This window comes from Falco biarmicus, chromosome 13, assembly GCF_023638135.1.
Source record: "Falco biarmicus isolate bFalBia1 chromosome 13, bFalBia1.pri, whole genome shotgun sequence".
NCBI lineage: Eukaryota > Metazoa > Chordata > Aves > Falconiformes > Falconidae > Falco > Falco biarmicus.
The window spans coordinates 28,613,113-28,631,207 of record NC_079300.1 but is presented as its reverse complement, the minus strand read 5'-3'; the positions used below and the strand labels follow the sequence as shown (position 1 = coordinate 28,631,207).

The 18,095-nt window shown below is 60.3% G+C and overlaps 2 protein-coding genes across 2 annotated transcripts; one reads left to right on the top strand and one right to left on the bottom strand.

Annotated features, from left to right (window-relative positions):
* The first annotated feature begins 650 nt into the window (after positions 1-650).
* Positions 651-7,640, top strand: CFAP410 (cilia and flagella associated protein 410). Its single transcript, XM_056358945.1, has 7 exons — positions 651-795; positions 1,636-1,654; positions 2,327-2,373; positions 3,177-3,406; positions 4,041-4,212; positions 4,858-4,951; positions 6,560-7,640. The coding sequence occupies exons 1-7, from the start codon at positions 665-667 to the stop codon at positions 6,683-6,685; spliced, it is 819 nt and encodes a 272-aa protein (XP_056214920.1). The 5' UTR covers positions 651-664; the 3' UTR covers positions 6,686-7,640.
* A 2,641-nt stretch (positions 7,641-10,281) lies between these two features.
* On the bottom strand, positions 10,282-16,818 carry PFKL (phosphofructokinase, liver type). Its single transcript, XM_056358987.1, has 22 exons — positions 16,686-16,818; positions 16,171-16,244; positions 16,005-16,082; positions 15,724-15,913; positions 15,357-15,522; positions 15,230-15,274; positions 15,047-15,155; positions 14,627-14,722; positions 14,454-14,546; positions 13,966-14,091; positions 13,789-13,853; positions 13,548-13,611; positions 13,315-13,461; positions 13,130-13,200; positions 12,944-13,031; positions 12,661-12,813; positions 12,357-12,521; positions 12,083-12,144; positions 11,613-11,724; positions 11,433-11,532; positions 11,196-11,301; positions 10,282-11,110 (listed from the first exon to the last, which is right to left on the bottom strand). The coding sequence occupies exons 1-22, from the start codon at positions 16,768-16,770 to the stop codon at positions 10,963-10,965; spliced, it is 2,343 nt and encodes a 780-aa protein (XP_056214962.1). The 5' UTR covers positions 16,771-16,818; the 3' UTR covers positions 10,282-10,962.
* Positions 16,819-18,095: the final 1,277 nt, after the last annotated feature.

Sequence of the window (18,095 nt, the reverse complement as noted above, 5' to 3'; positions counted from 1 at the left end):
AGCAGTGCTACCTGAGTTTCTATACGTTAACACACAAGGTGGTGTAGAAATACGTGGAAGTATGTATTTCATTTATGCACCCTTGATATATACATATATAGTGGGGTATATATGTATTCTATGTGTGCACAGGTATATATACTCATGTGTAAAGTTAGATATAAATATATATACTGTAAATGTGTAGCTATATGTACGCAATATTCCCTAATTAACATGCAATGAAATTAGTAATACAATTTGCACGTAACTATTAAGTAATTAAGTAAAACTGTGCCTCAGGGGGCTGCAGGGCAGCCAGCTGCTGCGGGCAGCCCCAGCGGCCACAGCCCGAGCACAGCCGGGTACCGGAGGAGAACTGCCCCGGCTCTGCCCTACCCTGCCCGGCCCTGCCCAGCCCGGCCTGCCCTGCCCGGCCTCCCCGGCCTGCCCTGCCCCGGCCCGGCCTGCCCTGCCCGGCCTCCTCGGCCCTGCCCAGCCCTGCCCTGCGCAGCCCAGCCTACCCTACCCTGCCCGGCCCGGCCTGCCCTGCCCGGCCCCCGGCCTGCCCGGCCTGCCCTGGCCGGCCCCCAGCCCAGGCTGCGGGTGAGAGGCCGGCCAGTGCCCCGCGGGGCCCCGGTGCCAAGGCCCGTCCCGCCCCGGCCGGGAGGAGCCTACGCGGGGGATGGGTCCCGCCCCTGGCGATGGCGGCGGCGCCGCGGCCCGGCCCGGCCCGGCCATGAGGCTGACGCGGGCGGCCGTGCTGGCGCGGGCCAAGGCGGCCGCGCTCGATGGCGTCCGCCGCCTCAACTGCTGGTGGGCGCCGGCGGGGGGGTCCGGGGCCGGGCGGGAGGCGGGCCGGGACGCGCAGTCGGGCCCGCGGCGGCAGCCGGCCCGGGGAGACGGGCAGGCCTGGGCCACAGGGAGCAGGCAGGGCTGGGGGGCACGGGGGGTGACGGGCAGGGCTGGGGTAGGGAGGCAGGGCGGGGGGGGCAGGCAGGGCTGGGGGGCAGGCAGGGATGGGGGGCAGGCAGGGATGGGGTAGGGGGGCAGGCAGGGCGGGGGGGGGCAGGCAGGGATGGGGGGCAGGCAGGGCTGGGGTAGGGGGGCAGGCAGGGCTGGGGGGGCAGGCAGGGCTGGGGGCAGGCAGGGATGGGGTGGGGGGGCAGGCAGGGCTGGGGGGCAGGCAGGGATGGGGTAGGGAGGCAGGGATGGGGTAGGGAGGCAGGCAGGGATGGGGGGGGCAGGCAGGGATGGGGGGCAGGCAGGGATGGGGGGCAGGCAGGGATGGGGGGGCAGGCAGGGATGGGGGGGCAGGCAGGGATGGGGGGGCAGGCAGGGATGGGGGGGCAGGCAGGGATGGGGGGCAGGCAGGGATGGGGGGGCAGGCAGGGATGGGGGGCAGGCAGGGATGGGGTAGGGAGGCAGGCAGGGATGGGGGGCAGGCAGGGATGGGGTAATGAGGCAGGCAGGGCTGGGGGGCAGGCAGGGATGGGGTAGGGGGCAGGCAGGGATGGGGGGGCAGGCGGCCTGCGAAGGGGTGAACAAGGAGGCCAGTGGTGGGGCTGGGCCGGGGCTGTGCAGCCCAGGCCTGGGGGCAGCAGGTGGGGGCTGGGCCCTGCCGTGCCGCCGGTGACCCCTGCTCTCCTCCCGCAGGGGCAGCCACCTGACTGATGTAAGTACGGCGCAGCGCTCCCGGGCCTGGGCGGCCGTGGTGGACCCCAGCCCGCACCCCGCCGGAGGGAAGCCTGAGCCAGCAGCCGGTGTGGGGAGAGGATGGGGTTGACAGGGCGCTGAGGAGGGCGCAGGCCTGGGTTTGGGCTGGCCCGGTGCCAGTGAGCTGCAGTGCTTTTCAGAATTGATTAGCATCTCATAGGAAAAAAAAAGAAATAAAAACGATTGGTGGTGTTTCGAGAGAGCACTTGGAAAATTCCACTCTGAGGTCCTGTGCAGACCCCCAGAGAGTGGGACCCTAAGTCCTGCGTCATTTGTTCGGGACTTTGGATGACGTGCCCTTGTTAGGAGAGGGCTGTCTGGCGTAGGAGGGATCCTCTCCTGTGTCTGGGGGCTGGAAAACCAGCACAGAGACTGCGGAGTTGCTGGAGCAGAAGAGCAACGTGATGCTGGTGTCTGCGCTTCCACTGCTGGGCAGAGAGGGTGGAGGAGCTGCTGACTCTGCACTGACCATGGCAACAAATCTCTCTGGTGGTGTTAAGCTTGGGTTAGACTCAAGCAAACCCAAACTGCTGTTTTGCTTTTATCTTCCTTGTGTGTGATTTTAAATTGCTTTTATTTGTATTTGTTTTCTGGGAGTGTCAAATTGCTGTTTCTGTCTCTTCCTGCACAGATATCGATATGCCGGGATTTGCCCAACATTGAGGTGATCACGTTCAGGTGAATGACAGACTGCCAGCTTTGGAGAGGGCAGGGGAAATGGCCTTTCTCGTGGGGCTGTGCCTTGTCCCTTGGTTTCTTACCACTTTTCTGTGCTTGTGCATCTGAGCTGCCTGGCTCTTCATGCCTGATTTCTCAAGCAGCAGAGATGCAGAAATGATTATTCTTCTGCTGGTTCCTATGCACGTTTCTCTTTGCTGCTCAAGAAAATAATCTCTGTTTTGAGAAGTGTTATAAACCTCTTAGGATTGTTGCTCCCGAAGTCCTATTCCGTAGTTTGGATGGGGATCTTCTGGGCCTCTGCATGGGGCCTGTTTGCAGAATGCTTGTTGAAGTGCTTCATGGACCTCACAGAGCTTTTAATTTCTGTAAGCCTCCCCCTAACACACCCATCGTTCACCTACGCTGGGGATCCCACGGACCCAGTGCTGTCTGTGAATCTGAGCTTTTTCGCTTGGGAATCTTATATGGGTTCTCCTTCAGCGAGTCTGAGGAACTGCTACAGAAACGTGTGCGGGTGCGACAGGTGTTAGGGGGAAGCAGAGGCTGTTCATCATCAGGAGAGAGGAGAGCCTGCTTTTTTAATTCTTTCCCCTGTTTAAAACAATGAAATGCTATAAGCCCACTGAATGTCTGTTGCCATGCTGTGGCACGGTGAGGTGCCACGATGAGACTCCTCAGTGAAACTGTTGCAGGAAAGGGGGCTGGAAAGCCACTGCGCTACAGGGGCTGTGCTGCCACCTAAACAGTACAGCGAGGGAGGGGTGGGCTTGCTGGTCTCTGACCCTACTGTCTCTCTTCAGCGTGAATGGCATCTCAGACCTCGAGCCGCTGAATCAGTGCCAGAATCTGAGTGAACTCTATCTGAGGAAGAACAACATTACAAGCCTAAATGAGCTCTTCTACCTCAAAAACCTACCCCGGCTGAGGGTCCTGTGGCTGTCTGAAAATCCCTGTTGTGGGTCAGACCCCCACCGCTACCGAATGACGGTGCTGCGTAACCTACCCAGCCTGCAGAAGCTTGATAACCAAGGTGGGTGCTTGCAGGTAAAGGGACAACCCCAAGCTACAGGCAGGGCGACGTGGAAACCGGTAACGTGTTGGTTCCTCTCTTTAAGGCATCCTTTGACTCTTCCTTGAGTCAGGATGTGTTAGAGGTTGAGCATCCCTTCTGCAAGATCCACCGCTTCTGTTTTCTCCTTTCCCTTCCCTGCAGCGCCAGAGTTAACACCAGCAGGACTAAAAGCCTCATTGTAGCGGAGATGGTGCCACTAATTAGTGGTTTTTTAGAACTCTTTGCTGTGGCAAAACAAAGATTCTGTAATTGGATCTGCTGTCATTAAAAAAAAAAAAAAGAAGCTTTTCCATCTGGTAGCAGTAATTTGGTAGCTTTTGGAGCCTTCTCCAGAGACAAGAGATAACAAAGCATGTTTGCGTCCCTCCCTGATACCTTTCTGACTTTGTGAGATGGGTGACAGCTGCCAGTGTCCTCCTTTGCGGGTTTTACTGCAGGAGGACGACGAAAGCAAAAGGCCAGTACAAAGGACACTTTTTGGCCCAGACCCCAGTGATGTAGCTCTGTAGCAGCAGTACCTGCCCTGTTACAGCTGCTGTGTTCCTGGGCTGCTGGAGCTTGTTGCAGCAGGCTTTTGTTTTGGTTTTTGCAGCTGTGACAGAGGAAGAACTGTCCCAGGCCCTGGTTGATGGTGAGGAGATCACGGCCCCACCAGCTAGGAGGAATGTGGAAAACGGCTGCCCTGAGTCCACTGTATCTAGTGCTGCTGAATCCACAACAGAGACTGAGAGTGAACTGCTGAACTTCAGTCTGGAGGAGACAAAGTGAGGGCTTGCTCGTGAGCTGTTAGGATTTCTGGGCTGAACTCGCATGTGGCATGAAAGGACCCTGCCAGCCAACCCTGATACTCCGTGGGCCAGGCCTGCGGCTGGCACAGATTCCTGTTGTTCCAGTTACCGTGGTGGAGCTGTGCTGGTTTAATAGCACTTGTGGGTCTGGTTCTGTATCTGCAAAACAGGCTCTTCTGTAGGTGGGTACTTACTCTCGAGTGTCAGCTGCATGTGCGGACAGAGATGGATCCTCTCTGAAGCGTGAGCCCCAGTCCATTCCTGCTTATCTCTGCTTCTGCGACACGCTTTGGCGCATGTCAGCGCTGCGGCATATGTTGTTCCAGTGCACTGTCACACAGTCTGCAGTCCCAGCTAGTGTCAGGCACGGGAGCCCGTTGCCCCAGGTGGGGGTGCAAGCAGACTCCTTGTGGCGGCATCCTCATTTATATTTTATAGCTGTGAGGTTCTTGCTTCACGTGGGAATTTTGCTTGGGGTGTTGTGGTGTGTGAATAGATGTGCCTTGAGTCCTTCAGCTGGATGTTTCTTGCGTGGTTGCCCATGATTAGAAAGGATTCACCTGGCAGTGTAAGGTTCTCCCAGCTGGTCATAATAACGTTTGCTCTTCTTCCCCTTCTTAGCAAAATTCGAGAGGAGCTTGGTATGAAGCCTGTTCCCAGGGATAAATTTTCCTCCTTTTCACCTCGAGGGACAGACTGCAGCTGCAAGAAGAGAGTGAGTATCTTTTAAAGACCAAATTGCTTTTCATTGTGTGCAGCTCTGGGCCCCCCCATTTCAGAAGGATGTTCAGGTGCTTGAACGCGTCTGGAGGAGGGCAGCGAGCTGGGGACAGGGCTGGAAGGTGTGTCCTGTGAGGAGTGGCCGAGGGACCTGGGCTTGTCTAATTTCAGGGGGAAAGGAGGCTGAGGGGCAACCTCATTGCTGTCTGCAGCTTCCTGAGGAGGGGACACGGAGAGGGAGGTGCTGAGCTCTCCTCCCTGGGATCCGGTGACAGGACACACAGGAATGGCTCAAAGCTGTGCCCGGGAGGTTCAGACTGGACATTAGGAAGCATTTCTTCACCGGGAGGGTGGTCACACCCTGTAGACATGTCCCAAGCCTGTCACGTGTTCAAGAAGCATTTGGACAATGCCCTTAATATGCTTTAACTTTTGGTCAGCCCTGAAGCAGACAGGTCATCAGTTGGACTAGGTGATCTTTGTAGGTCCATTCCAACTGAAAATACTCCATTCTCTTCTATCTTTAAGACATCATGCAATATAAAGAAAGCCCAGTGGAGTTTGTCCTCTTGGTCTGTCTGCACACAAGCTCACGTGTGCCCCTTCCCTGGGGTTGTGCTAGGAACACGTGCTGGATGGGCAGCAGCTGAAATGCAGCTGGTAGACTGTCGGCCTAGGGGGAGGTTGCTTCATTGAGAGCTTAGGTGGTTCCTCAGCCCCTTCCGTGGTGTAGCCTTGGATGAACTTCATGGATCTTGGTTGTTCAGCTGGGAATTGCTGTCTGTTGGGCTGAGCGCCATCACTTCAATTGGTGCAGGGAGGCCAAAGTGAGATCTAGACCACGTTCTGCCTCATTCTGATGTTAGTTGCCTGCGATCTCTGTTCACGTTTTATGAGTGAACACTTGAGTGAATCACTTTGCAGCATCACGAGTAGTACCCACGGGCTTTGGCCTTCAGGAAAAGAAAACATTAAAGGGGAAATGGCCACAGATTGCAGCAGGGGAGGTTCATGTTGGATGTTAGAAAAAATATTTTCCCTAGAAGTACAGTTATTTAGGAGGCTGCAGAATGTCTCCCTGGAGTTTTGCAAGACATGGTTTGACAGAGCCATGGTCTGGTGCTGGCAGTAGTCCTGTGTCAGTGCGGGGGCTGGGCTGAAGGCCTTCAAGCGTTCCTCCCAGCTCACGCTTTCACAATTCTACAGGCTCTTCTTATTCCTCAGATCAGAAGGTTCCTGTCCTTTCCCATCCTACATGTAGTCACGCTGGAGAGAGAGGGCGGCTGCTCTTGCACTCTTGTGTGCGCCTTTCCTCACAGAAGCCCGTTGGGAGGGTGGCGGGGAGCCAGAGGCATGTGGGCAGTCGGTGCAGGACTGGGCGGATGGGTTTGTCCTGCATTCCAGTTCACCTCCTGACACGTCTCTGTCGGTGTTTGCCCCGAGGGCTTGGTCGTTCTGTCCCTGTAGCTGCAGGTGGCTGTTGCAAATGGCCGGCTGTGGTGGTGGTGGTATTCCTAGAAAGAGCAACTTTGAAAATCAAGTGTCTTTTTCTGGGCTGGTGTTAACATGCTTGTGTAAAGCATTGTCTTTCTCGTCCCGACAGAACAATGTCCTGAATGCCATCCTGCTTCTCATGAAGGAACTGGACACGGAGGGTCTGGAGATAGTCCAGCAGACGGTGGGGAGGAGACTGCAGGCGTTTCGGAAGAAGGAGCTGCAGGAGGAGTGACAGTGCCCATTACAAACCTCCCTGGAGCACCAGCCAGCCCCAGCCCCGCAGCGCCATTCTGCCCACACATGCCTGGCTGCAGCCAAAGCCTCCGTGTTTCCCGCTGTGTTTCCCCTGCGGAGGGGCTGGAACGGGGTGCTGCTGGCTGCCCCTGCCCCGTAGCTCCCGACATCACCCCCAGCTGTGTATGTCACACTGGGGCGGGCAGCACCTGACCTGGCTTGCGGGAGCTTTCCTGCTTGTGTAACAGGCTCAGTTAACGTTTGTGTCTCATGTCACTGGGGCTGTTTGATGGGAGCTGCCGGTAAATCAGCAAAGCAAAAGCGAGCGGGGCCGCAGTGAGAGGTGCTGCTGTGCTGCGCGATCGAAGGGGGCTTGGCCAAGCCTGCTGCCAGCTAGAAAGGTCACTGCTTGTCAGTGGCTCCCTGTCAGACTAACCAGCAGCCAGCCCCTGTGTGTTTGCAGGCTCTGAAGGCAGTTTCTACCACAGAGTTTGTTTTGTGAAGTCTGTCGGGGAGATGCTGCCTGAAATGATCACCCAGAACTGTCTGGTGCAGATTGTGAAGGTCAATGTCAAATTCCTAATTTACATTCAACTCATGACTTCTGGTGCTTGTTAGTGCATGTAGCACCTGACTTGGCGGTCAGGCGGACCAAAGAAAAGCTCGGTGCAGCCTAGGTGAAACAAATGACTCTCTCCTAGATCCTGAATGCTCAGCTGTACTCTCACCCCCACATGCCCCTGTAGGCATCTTAAGGAAACAACATTAGAATAAAACGCCCCTGTGCGTTTTTAGGAGAAAACAAGCCAAGCGTTACTGTCAGGTTTGCGCAGGCATCGAGGGTGGCATTTCTGTGTAACTGAAAAAGCTGCATTTACTAAGATTTTGTAGAGCCGCTAAATACAAATGAAAATGTTGTGACATACCAAATAAAACCAATTATCCCTCTCGGACGTGTAAGCTGTGGCTGGGGTTCAGCAAACATAGCGAGAACAACTGACTCTGGGCATTGCTCCATTATGTCTGGTTCATGGCTTGCATTGTTAGCCCTGCGGAGCAGGAGCAGCGCTGTGGGCCCCTGCGTCTTCCCGCTTCACTGGACCCGTCAAAGGGCTCGCTCGCCCCCGGCGCTGGTTGATTCTGCACCGAGCTGCTGCAGGGGCTGCTTTTCAAAGGGACTGTGCTATTTGGGAACCTTGCGGCCCCAAGTCCCCGCCGAGTGCAGGAAGCAAAAGAGGCAGCGGGCAAAGCTCACTTGCTCATGGCAGAGGCACAGAGCCCACCCAGGCAGGGCAGTGGCCTCCGAGGCACAGGACGCGGCCCCTCTGTGCCGCTCGGCTGCAGACCCCGGCCCTGTGTGAGGTGGGGTGGCGTGTCCGCATCCCTGCTATCCCAGTTTGTACGGGGGTCCGAGCACCCGTGCGCCGGGTCATGCTGCTGTGAGGAACGCTCCTCGGGGATGGTGACAGCCTGTGTCCACAGGCCTGTTTACTTGACCTTGGTGGGAAGGGGCACAGTTTGACCCTCGTCACTTGGATGAAGATTGCTGATGCCTTTAACTCCTCAAATGACCTAGTTCTTGCCTTCTGCATTAAACCCAGCTGCGTTTAAATAGCCAGTGTGATTTATAATGTACCAGACTTTCCTTGACAGCCAGGGCCTGAGAGACATACCCGTCATCTTGTTTGCATCTTGCCCTTGTGCTGAGGGCACGTCCTCTCCCAGGCTGCCTCGACAGCCTGCTCGGTGGCAGTAGTCGCGCCTGTCTGTGTCAGGGGACAGGGGAGCCAGACCCCCCAGCTTTGCTGGGAGGAGAGTGATCAAAGCAAGTGTCATGGCTTGTCATCAGGGCAGCTAATGGAGCAACTGCCGTGGCCTGAGGCTGCTCTGGCACCGTTCCTCCCCTCCGCGCTGGAGAACTCTGGCTGTTAATCCCTGACTGCACGACTGTCCCCGAGCAGAGCTCACTGCCTACGTGCTGCGCTTGTCACGCTTGGCTGGGGCGGGTGCTCCTGGGGCCGGGTGAGCTGCCCTGGGTGCTCCCGACTGCTCCTCGCAGGGTGACCCTGATCCCGCACACCCTCGGAACAGCCCGGGGGGGGCTGGCCTCTTCCCTCTGGGGACCTGGCAGCCTGCCTTTCGCTGAAGATGCTCATAGCTTTTTTGCTCTGCCTCTCCTCAGGGCCGGGGGGCAGCCGGGGCTGGGCTGGCCGTGCCTGGGTGCACCGTCACCGCATCCCCTACTGCTCGTTCTAGCAGCACACAGGGTGGTTGCCCCCCTGCAGGATGCTGGGGCTGTCCCTGTCCATCTCCCCCCCCCCCCCCCCACCCGCCAAGGGATCTGGGATCTGGCACTCCAGGCTTTTTTGAGTGGAAATGAGGTGCGAAGGCTCCAGTGACCCCTGTCCCCAAGTGCATCCAAATGCGAAGCTGGCCTGAGCGTGGGGACACCCCCTTCCCCATTAACACCCTGCACCCGGCTGCTGGAGGGCGGCTGCCAAGAGCTGTGTGGTGTGACCTGCTTTCGCCCTGACCCGCCCCAGCAGGGGATATGGAGCAGCGAGGGCAGATGTTTCCCGGTCTCCGCCTGTGCCAGCGGCTGTCTGTCCGCGGGTCCGGATCCAGCACAATTTGTGTCCAGGCCAACCGCGGGGGTCCTGGAGGCCAGCGGTGGGGCAGGTGTGGGGGACACCACAGCGCGGGATGGTCCCTGGCCGATGTGAGGTCCTGCACAGGAGCCAGTCGGGGCTCCTCAGATGTGGGACGGTGGAAGAGCCTGTTTCCCATTGCTGGCACTGGGAGGAGCGGCCAGGTCTGCCTGGGGTCCCCACAGCAGATACTCGCCTGGGAAGAGCCGTGATGCAGCCTCCCGTCAGCAAGGTCTGCTCTTGCTGTGTGTCCAGCTCTGGCAGGGAAGATGAAGAAATTACCATCTTCCTCCGCAGCCTAAAACAAGTAACGTGGCCAACTAGAGGAAAAGCACTGAAAGCAGGGACTTGGCACTTGGGGACAACTTGCTGGAGGAAAAAATAACTGTGTGTTTGACCCAAAAGACTGTGATGCATCTTGGTGCTGGCAAGGCCTCAGAGGCTGGAGCTGTCAGCCGAAAGCCCCAGGAGGGAAGTGGCCTGGGAAAGGGGCGATGCACACGCACAGCCGGCCGGCAGCGGCCGAGCGCGGCGCAGCGCAGCCAAGCCCGAGTGCTGCACGTGGGAGCCGGCCCGCTTGGCAACTGCCCTGAGAAACTGCCTTAACAAACATCTCGCCTCCATAAATCACTTCTGCGCTTTCTTTGAAGGTGGGAACCAAAACAAGGAAGAAGCAATTCTTCTCTGGGATTGCGAAGTCTGCCTGCAGAGGGATGCTGACCTTGCAACCGCCACGGCCCGGCAAGGCAGAGGCCGCCTGCGGTCCCGCTCTCTCGGGCTTTGAGGACAGAAGCAGGGAAACCTCCTGGCCCAGCATTAATCCAGCTCTGGGAGACCATCTGGCTTTGTTCATGGGGACTGTCCCCCCAACCCTAACCCCCGGTCTGCCCCCGCTTCCCTTCCCACGGGGACTTGGCACACAATGACCACTCTCCAGCGAGGCAGGTTTGGCTCCAGCGGGTTTTATCTCTAGAGGAGGAGAGCAGCGCTGCGAACAGTACAAGATTTGGGAGTGTCACAGAGCAGTGGTGAGATGACAGGCATGGCACCCGAGGCCACACAGTGACGGTCACAGCCAAGCGTCATGCAAGGTGGCCAGGGAAGAGGGGCTTGCCTGGCCCGGTACTCTGTGCTGCGCCCTCCAGACATGCCATTGGGCAAATGCCACGGGAGGATGGAGCTTTACCTCACGGGGCAGCCGAAAGCCCCTGGAACCAGCCCCTACCCGCTCCAGGATGGCGGCGTATCCTCCTCAGCTTCCCTCCTGCGCGCAAGGCAGGTGACTAAAAGCAGCAGTTGGCTCAGGCGGTCAAGCCGCTACATAAGGAATCAAGATACCCCATCATTAAATAACAGCAATAAACTACCAAGGGAAGATTAAGGGTCTGGGCTCCGCAGCTGGGCTCTAGCAACACCTCTTTTCTGCGTCTGCACAGGGATCAGACCCTGGACCAGCCACCTGGGGCAGGACTGTGCTGTTTTGGGAGCCACAGCCAGGCTCTGCCTGCTTTAAGGGGTTGATGGCGAAGCTACACGGCTACTGAGAACAGGGGAGACCCGGCGCTCCCCGAGCAGCACGTGGGGATGGAGAGGATGTGGGTGGGGGCTACGGCTTGGGCTGGTGGGACTAGAAGCCCTTCTCAATGCTGAGTGTGCGGCGGGTGACGTGCTCCATCTTCCCCGAGATGTACTCGGTCAGGCTGATCTGGTAGTTGGCGAGCATCTTCAGCATCAGCCGCAGGTTCAGCCACCACTGCTCCTGGGGCAGCCTGTGCCTGCGCAGGGGGAGACATGGCTCTAGAACCTGGGAAGGTCCCCCTGGGACCTGGTGAACTGCTGGGACATGGGGATGGGACTTACTCAAAATCAGTGACTTTCTTGAGCTCCGTCACGGGGCTGAAGGCCACCACCTTCTTCCTGAGCCCGATCACGCAGGCAGAGTCTCCCGAGTTGGCAAACACACGCCCTGGGTAGGAGGACACTGTCGACTGTGGCTGCCTTGCCGGGGGCCAAGTGGCCAAGACCAGAGCAGCAGGGGCTGCCCGGTGCCACCAGCCTCCCCACACCCCACCACAGAACCCACAGCCCTCGGCTCACCCTTACGATAGACCTCCTCCAGCTTCTCTGACATCCACAGCACCGCCTTCACTCCCAGCTTGGTCCCGTAGTTGCGGTCAAAGGGGGTTGGGGCTCCCCCCTGGGGACAAAGACATGGTGATGTCAGGCCCATCCAAGTCTTGGGGAAAGCAGTGGCCCATGTTGCCCTGTCCCCTGTACCTGCTGGAGGTGGCCCAGAACGTTAATCCTGCAGTCAAAGATGCCTTTGCCCTCAGACGAGTAGAGGTTGTAGAGGAACTCGGTGGTATAGTGCTCATGGCACTTCTCATTGCTGGGGAGCAGAGGGAAGGGATTGGGGGGGCTGCTCCACAATCTGGCATCCCCAAGGGGTCCCTCTGTGCTCCCCTAAACACCTATTTTTGCTGGGTTTTGTTCTACCTGAGGCCCAGAGCGCCAGCCCATCGGCCCAGGATGCTGGGGCAGGGTGGGGACAGCAGCAGAGGCATCCAGCACAGGACCATCCCTCTGGCCGAGCGTGGCAACCCCGGGCAGGATGCCACGCGCCCACCGTGCCAAACCTCGCTGCACTCAGGGACTGTCTCTGGCCACGGGAAGGGCTCAGCTCTGGCCTTGCTCCCTGCCACAGGGCTGGGTTTTTCAGTGAGTGACCCCAGGCGTCCCCAACTCACCGCAGTACCAGCCCTCTCTGGATATCCGTCTTCATTTTGTCAGTCAAATGTTCCACGTTGGCCTGCAAGATGAACGCCAGGATGCTGGCAGCCATCCTGGGTCCCTCTGGTCCTCTTGTTTGGACCCAAGTGCCACTAACATCAACCCAGCAGCTTCACGGGGCTTGGCCGTGTTCCTCCAAACTCTGCCCTGCCTCGGAGCCTTCCCTTTCCCAGTTTTCCATCCTATTTTACCCAAACGATGCTGCCAGAAAGCAGCTCCTACTCTGCTCACCTTCAGGTCATGGATGGTGAAGGGATCTTCATAGACGTAGGCGGCGTCGGCGCCCACTGCAATGCCAGTGACAGTCGACAGGTACCCGCAGTAGCCCCCCATTGTCTCCACGATGAAGACGCGGCGCTTGGTGCCTGAGGCCGACTGCTTGATGCGGTCACAGCTCTGCACCAGGAGAAGCCGGGGGTCACACCAGGAAAACCTGTCCTTGCTGCCCGGGATGGGACGCTGGTTCGTTCCCGCATGCCATCCCACAACACGGCAGGACCTGGGACCCAGCGAGCTGCCCCCTGCCCTCCCTCACCTCCATGGCCGCGTTGACAGCTGTGTCCGAGCCCAGGCTGAAGTCGGTCCCCGGCACGTTGTTGCTGATGGTGGCAGGGATGACGCACATGATGATGCAGAGCTCCTCGTACTGCCCGCGGGCCTCCACCAGCTGCAGCACCCCCTCGTACGCCTGCAAGGAGCCGAGGACTCGGGAGATGCCCTGGGGCCGGATCCACATCCCAGAAGGGGTGGCCCGGGGTGGCCTGCGCCGCCCGCGATGCCGGCAGCCCCACAAACCAGAGCTGAGGATGCCCCCACACCTCAAACCCCCCGATGACCAGCAGCCCCTGGATGTTGAATTTCCGCACGTTCTCCACAATCTTTTCCATGCAGGTCTTGGGCAGTGTCCTGCGGTAGGGAAGGGGAGGAGAGGCCGTGGGGTGAGGACAGGGGTGTCCCCTCCCCTCCCTGCCACCCCCCTCCCAGCCCCCTGGGGCTGCACTTACCGCTTGGTGCCCAGCATGGACCCGCCACGTCCCAGCCAGCCTGCCACGTCGTGCCAGCCCACCTCACGGATCTGCAAGCAGCAGCGCTCGGTTTTAGGATGGCAGAAGCAGCCTGCCGCTGCCCTCCAAGCCCAAACCCACCCCCTTGGGAAACCCGCAGCACCCAGGCTCACCGTCCCCCTTACCTGCCCCTTGGACAAGCCCTCGAAGCCGTCGCTCACCACGTAGATGGTGTGCCCCTGGCAGATGCCGATCCGCACGGCCGACCTGACGGCAGCGTTCATGCCGGCGGCGGGGGCACCCACATTCAGGATGGCCAGGCTGAAGGGGCTCTGCAGGGACAGAGATGGGGATGGCACGTTGGTGTGTGTTCCCAAGGCAGGGATGATGTCCCCTGCTGCTCCTCATCCCTCCTTACCTTCTCCTGTGCCGGTTTCTGGTGTGCCAGCAGCTTGTAGATGTTCCAGTTGTTCTCAAAGCTCCTGCAAGGACAAGGCGGCATGGCCCCGAGGGGCGCCTGGACCCCGAGGCGTAGGGGGGGATGCCCTCCCAGCTGCAGGAGCCCATGGTTCCCCCCCAAGGGAGAAGCCTCCAGACCAGCATGTCCTTTTGGCCACTCCATAGGGATGTCTCCCCCCATCCCGGTCCCCACTCCTCACCTCCCACGGAGCTGGATGGCCTCCTCAAACCTCTTCTCATCCATGGCCTTCTGCACGTCCTTTGTCTTGGGGGAGGAGAGATGCAGCACCGTGACACCCACGCTTATGGGGAGGGGAGCAGGACCCCCACCCAGCGGGCTGGCGTGCCTGACACACACCCCCCGCCCCGATACTCACCACCTGGACGCACTCCATGAGTGGCAGCCGCACTGACTGGTTCCCCGAGAGGCTCACCACGCAGGCGGGGGTGTCCGGCGTGGCCTCCAGCAACGCCATCACCGCCTCCATCCCCATCTTGCTGCTCTGCAACAGGCAAGGGGCACCCGCTGCCTCGTGACGCTGGGGCCACCCACGCCAGCCAGGCGGGATGCTCCCCTGTGCTCACACAGGGATGCTCCCATGACCTTGGAAACCAGGCGGCTGCCGGCACACCCAACTCACAGCCAGAGAGCTGCTGGTTTCATTTCAACAACCCGTGAAATTTGCAGCAAATGAGGGGACCTGGGCATGCGGCTCTGCTCGGCACAGCGGGGGCCACCCCTGCGGGGGCCGTCTGAGCCTCAAGTCCTTTGCAACAGGCAGAGGGAATGCAGGAGCGGGGCTCCCCACCAGCCTGCTGCTTTCTGCAGGGTGACCCCCGCTCCATGTCCTCCCCCAGGACCTACCAGCACACGGTCAAAGGCTGACGGGGTCCCTCCGCGCTGGACGTGGCCGAGGACGGTGACCCGCGTGTCAAAGCCCAAGCGTTGCACCACCAGCTGCGGAGAAGAGAGGATGTCATGCTGGGGACCCGCCAGTCACCCTGGGTGCCGGAGTGGGTGCCAGAGCGGGCGCTTACATCCTTCACGTAGTTGGAGGAGATGGGTTTGCCACTGCGGTCGATGGCACCCTCGGCAATGATGATGATGTTGAGCCGCGACCCTCTGCTGCGTGTCTGGTGTGAGGGGAGAAAAAGAGCTGCCACGGCTTAGCCAAAACTCACCGACGGCCAAGCCTGAGCACCCTCCCCCGCTTGCCACCAGCTGCTGCCTGGGGGGGGGGGGCTCAGGCTCAGGGTGGCTGAGCCCCTGAGCCAGCGGTGCCCCTGGCACGCGAGGGCTGGATTTGCGCTCGGCTGAGTGCCCCGTTTCACAGGGACAATGGTGGGAGCTCCCGAAGCTTCGCAGGGGCTGGGCACCGGCTGTGGGGCTCAGCCCGGGTGCCTGCGGGGATGCTCTGGGGTGAAAACGGGGACAGGACCTTAGGAAACCCCCCTCACCTCCCCAAGCCTCTCACACATGAGGTCCTCCCAGCCGTCCTCCGGAGGGGACTCAGGGATGAAGAGCCAGTCGGCGCCCGAGGCCAATCCGGACACCAGCGCCAGGTACCTGGGGGGACACGGCGGTGGCAGCACCAGGCCTGGCCCCCGAACGTGGCACCCCGTCGCACCGCAGGGGCTTACCCACAGTGGCGGCCCATCACCTCCAGCACGAACGTCCGCTGGTGGCTGCAAGGACATGGGTGGGAGGAGAAGGAAGGTGGGTGCGATGCTCCAGGGGGGTCCAGCCCCCAGCCCCAAGCCCGCTCACCTCTGCGCCGTGGTGGTGATGGCGTCAATCACCTCCATGATGCGGTGCAGCGCCGAGTCGGTGCCGATGGTCATGTCGGTGCCGCAGAAGTCGTTGTCGATGGAGCCCACCAGCCCCACGATGTTCAGGCGGCAGTTCTCCCGTGCCACCTCCTCGCTGATCTGCCCTGCCGGGGGGGACCGCCGTGCCACTGGTTATTTTGGGGTGCCCCCATCCCCCACCAGCATCGGGCCGGATCCTGCCGAGCAGCGGAGGAGCCCAGCCCTCCCTGGGGGTCACAGTGACAGGGTGGCACCTCTGGAGCTCAGCACCCTTTGAATGCTTTCACTCTCCCCACCCAGTGCGTGTGGGAGGGGGGGTCACCCACCATCTTGGACCAGCTCCTCCAGCAGCCCACCCCACTCAGAGCGGAAGATGTCGGCGCCCGTCAGGCTGCCGTCCCCGCCGATGACGCAGAGGTTGGTGATGCCGTGCTCCACCAGGTTACGGGCGGCCCGCAGCCGGCCCGCGCGGGTGGTGAAGGCCTTGCAGCGGGCACTGCCAATCACCGTCCCGCCCTGCAGAGGAAAAGGGGGGGGGCACAGCTTGTCATGTAGCTTTTTTTGGGGGTGGTGGTTGGATTTGGGGGTCCCCACCGGTGAGCCTCACCAGCTGGATGATGTTGGAGACGCTGAGCCAGTTGGCTTGCTTGATGTTGTCACCCCCCTCCACCAGCCCCTCGTAGCCCTGCGAAGAAGATGGGGGTGAGGGGGACCCCGGCACAGGGGGGGCAGCTGCCCCCCACCCGTGATGGGGAGCATGGGGGTGCCCCAACCTCGTAGATAAGGAAGACCTTGGCTCCCACGTATATCCCCATGCGGGTGACGGCGCGGACGGCGGCGTTCATCCCTGGCAAAGCGAGAGGTGAGCCAGGGTGACCTCGAGGGGCCCCACACCCCACAGGGCACCGGATCCCAGGGGTGTCCCGCCCCCTCGAGTGGGGGGGCCCAGAGACCGGGGAGCTCCGCGCACGGGTGGCAGCCGCAGGTGAGCGAGACCCGTCAGCCATCCCGGGGGGGCCGCGACCCCCACGGCGGGTGCTCGGGGCTGGGCACGGGGAGGTGGCGCGGGTGGGCCGCGGCGACCCTTCCCGTGCGTCGGGGACACACGGGAGGGGGGTGCCCGTCCGTCCCCTCCCCCGCCGCGGGCTCCCGGGCAGGAGCGTGGGCCGCGTCCCGGCTGCGCGCCCCGAGGCCCCGCGGATGCCGCTCCCGCCCGGCCCCGGCCCCGGCCCCGGCCCCGGCCCCGGCCCCGCTCCCGCCCGGCCCCGGCCCCGCTCCCCCGCCCCACCTTGCGCGTCGCCGCCGCTGGTGAGCACGGCAATGGCCATGCCGGCCCCCGCCATCCGCAGCCGCTCCAGCTCCGCCGCCGCCATCGCTGCGCTCCCGGCACCGGCGCCGCCGACCCCGCCCCGCCGGGACACGCCCCGCGGCGGCCCCGCCCCCGGCCCCGGCCCCGCCCCCGGCCCCGCCCCGCCATGTTGTGCCAAACTCTGCCATACCGCGCCATGCGGGGCCATGCTGCGCCGTACCACACCATATTGTGCCAGTCTGCGCCATGTGGTGCCATACTGCGCCATATCACACCACAGTGCGCCGTGGCGCACCATACCATGCTGTGCGGTGCCATACTGCACCATACCACACCATATTGTGCCGTACTGCACCATGCGGTGCCATCTGTGCCATACCACACTATACTGCACCATACCACACCATATTGTGCCGTACTGCACCATGCGGTGCCATACCACACTATACTGCACCATACCACACCATTCTGCGCCATATCACACCATACTGTGCCATGCGGTGCCATACTGCACCATACGATCACACTAAGCCATACCACACCATACTGTGCGGTGCCATACTGCACCATACCACACCATATTGTGCCATACTGCGCCATGCGGTGCCATCTGTGCCATACCACACTATACTGCACCATACCACACCATATTGTGCCATACTGCACCATGCGGTGCCATACTGTGCCATACCACACTATACTGCACCATACCACACCATTCTCCGCCATATCACACCATACTGTGCCATGTGGTGCCATACTGCACCATACGATCACACTAAGCCATACCACACCATACTGTGCCATATCACACCATACCGTGCCATACAGTGCCATACTGCACCATACCATCATACTGCGCCATACCATCATACTGTGCCATACCACACCACACTGTGCCTTGCAGTGCCATACTGCACCATACTGTGCCATGCAGTGCCATGCTGCACCATACCACACCATACTGTGCCATGCGGTGCCATACTGCACCATGTGGTGCTATACTGTGCCATACCGTCCCATAATGCGCCATACTGTGCCATGCTGTGCCATACGGCACCATATTGCATCGTGCTGTGCCATATAGCAACCATGTTGTGCCACACTGTGCCATACCATGCCATGTGGTGCTATACCATGCCATACTGCACCATACCATACCACACCATACTGCACCATGTGGTGCTGTACTGTGCCTTGTGTGCCATACCAAACTATGCAGTTCCATAGTGTGCCATACTATGCCATACTGCACCATATGGCGCCATACTGTGTCATATTGTGCCCTACTTTGCCATACCACACCATACCATGCTGTACTGCGCCATACTGTGCTGTACTGAGCTGTACCACACCATACTGTGCCATACTGCGCCATACCATGCTGTA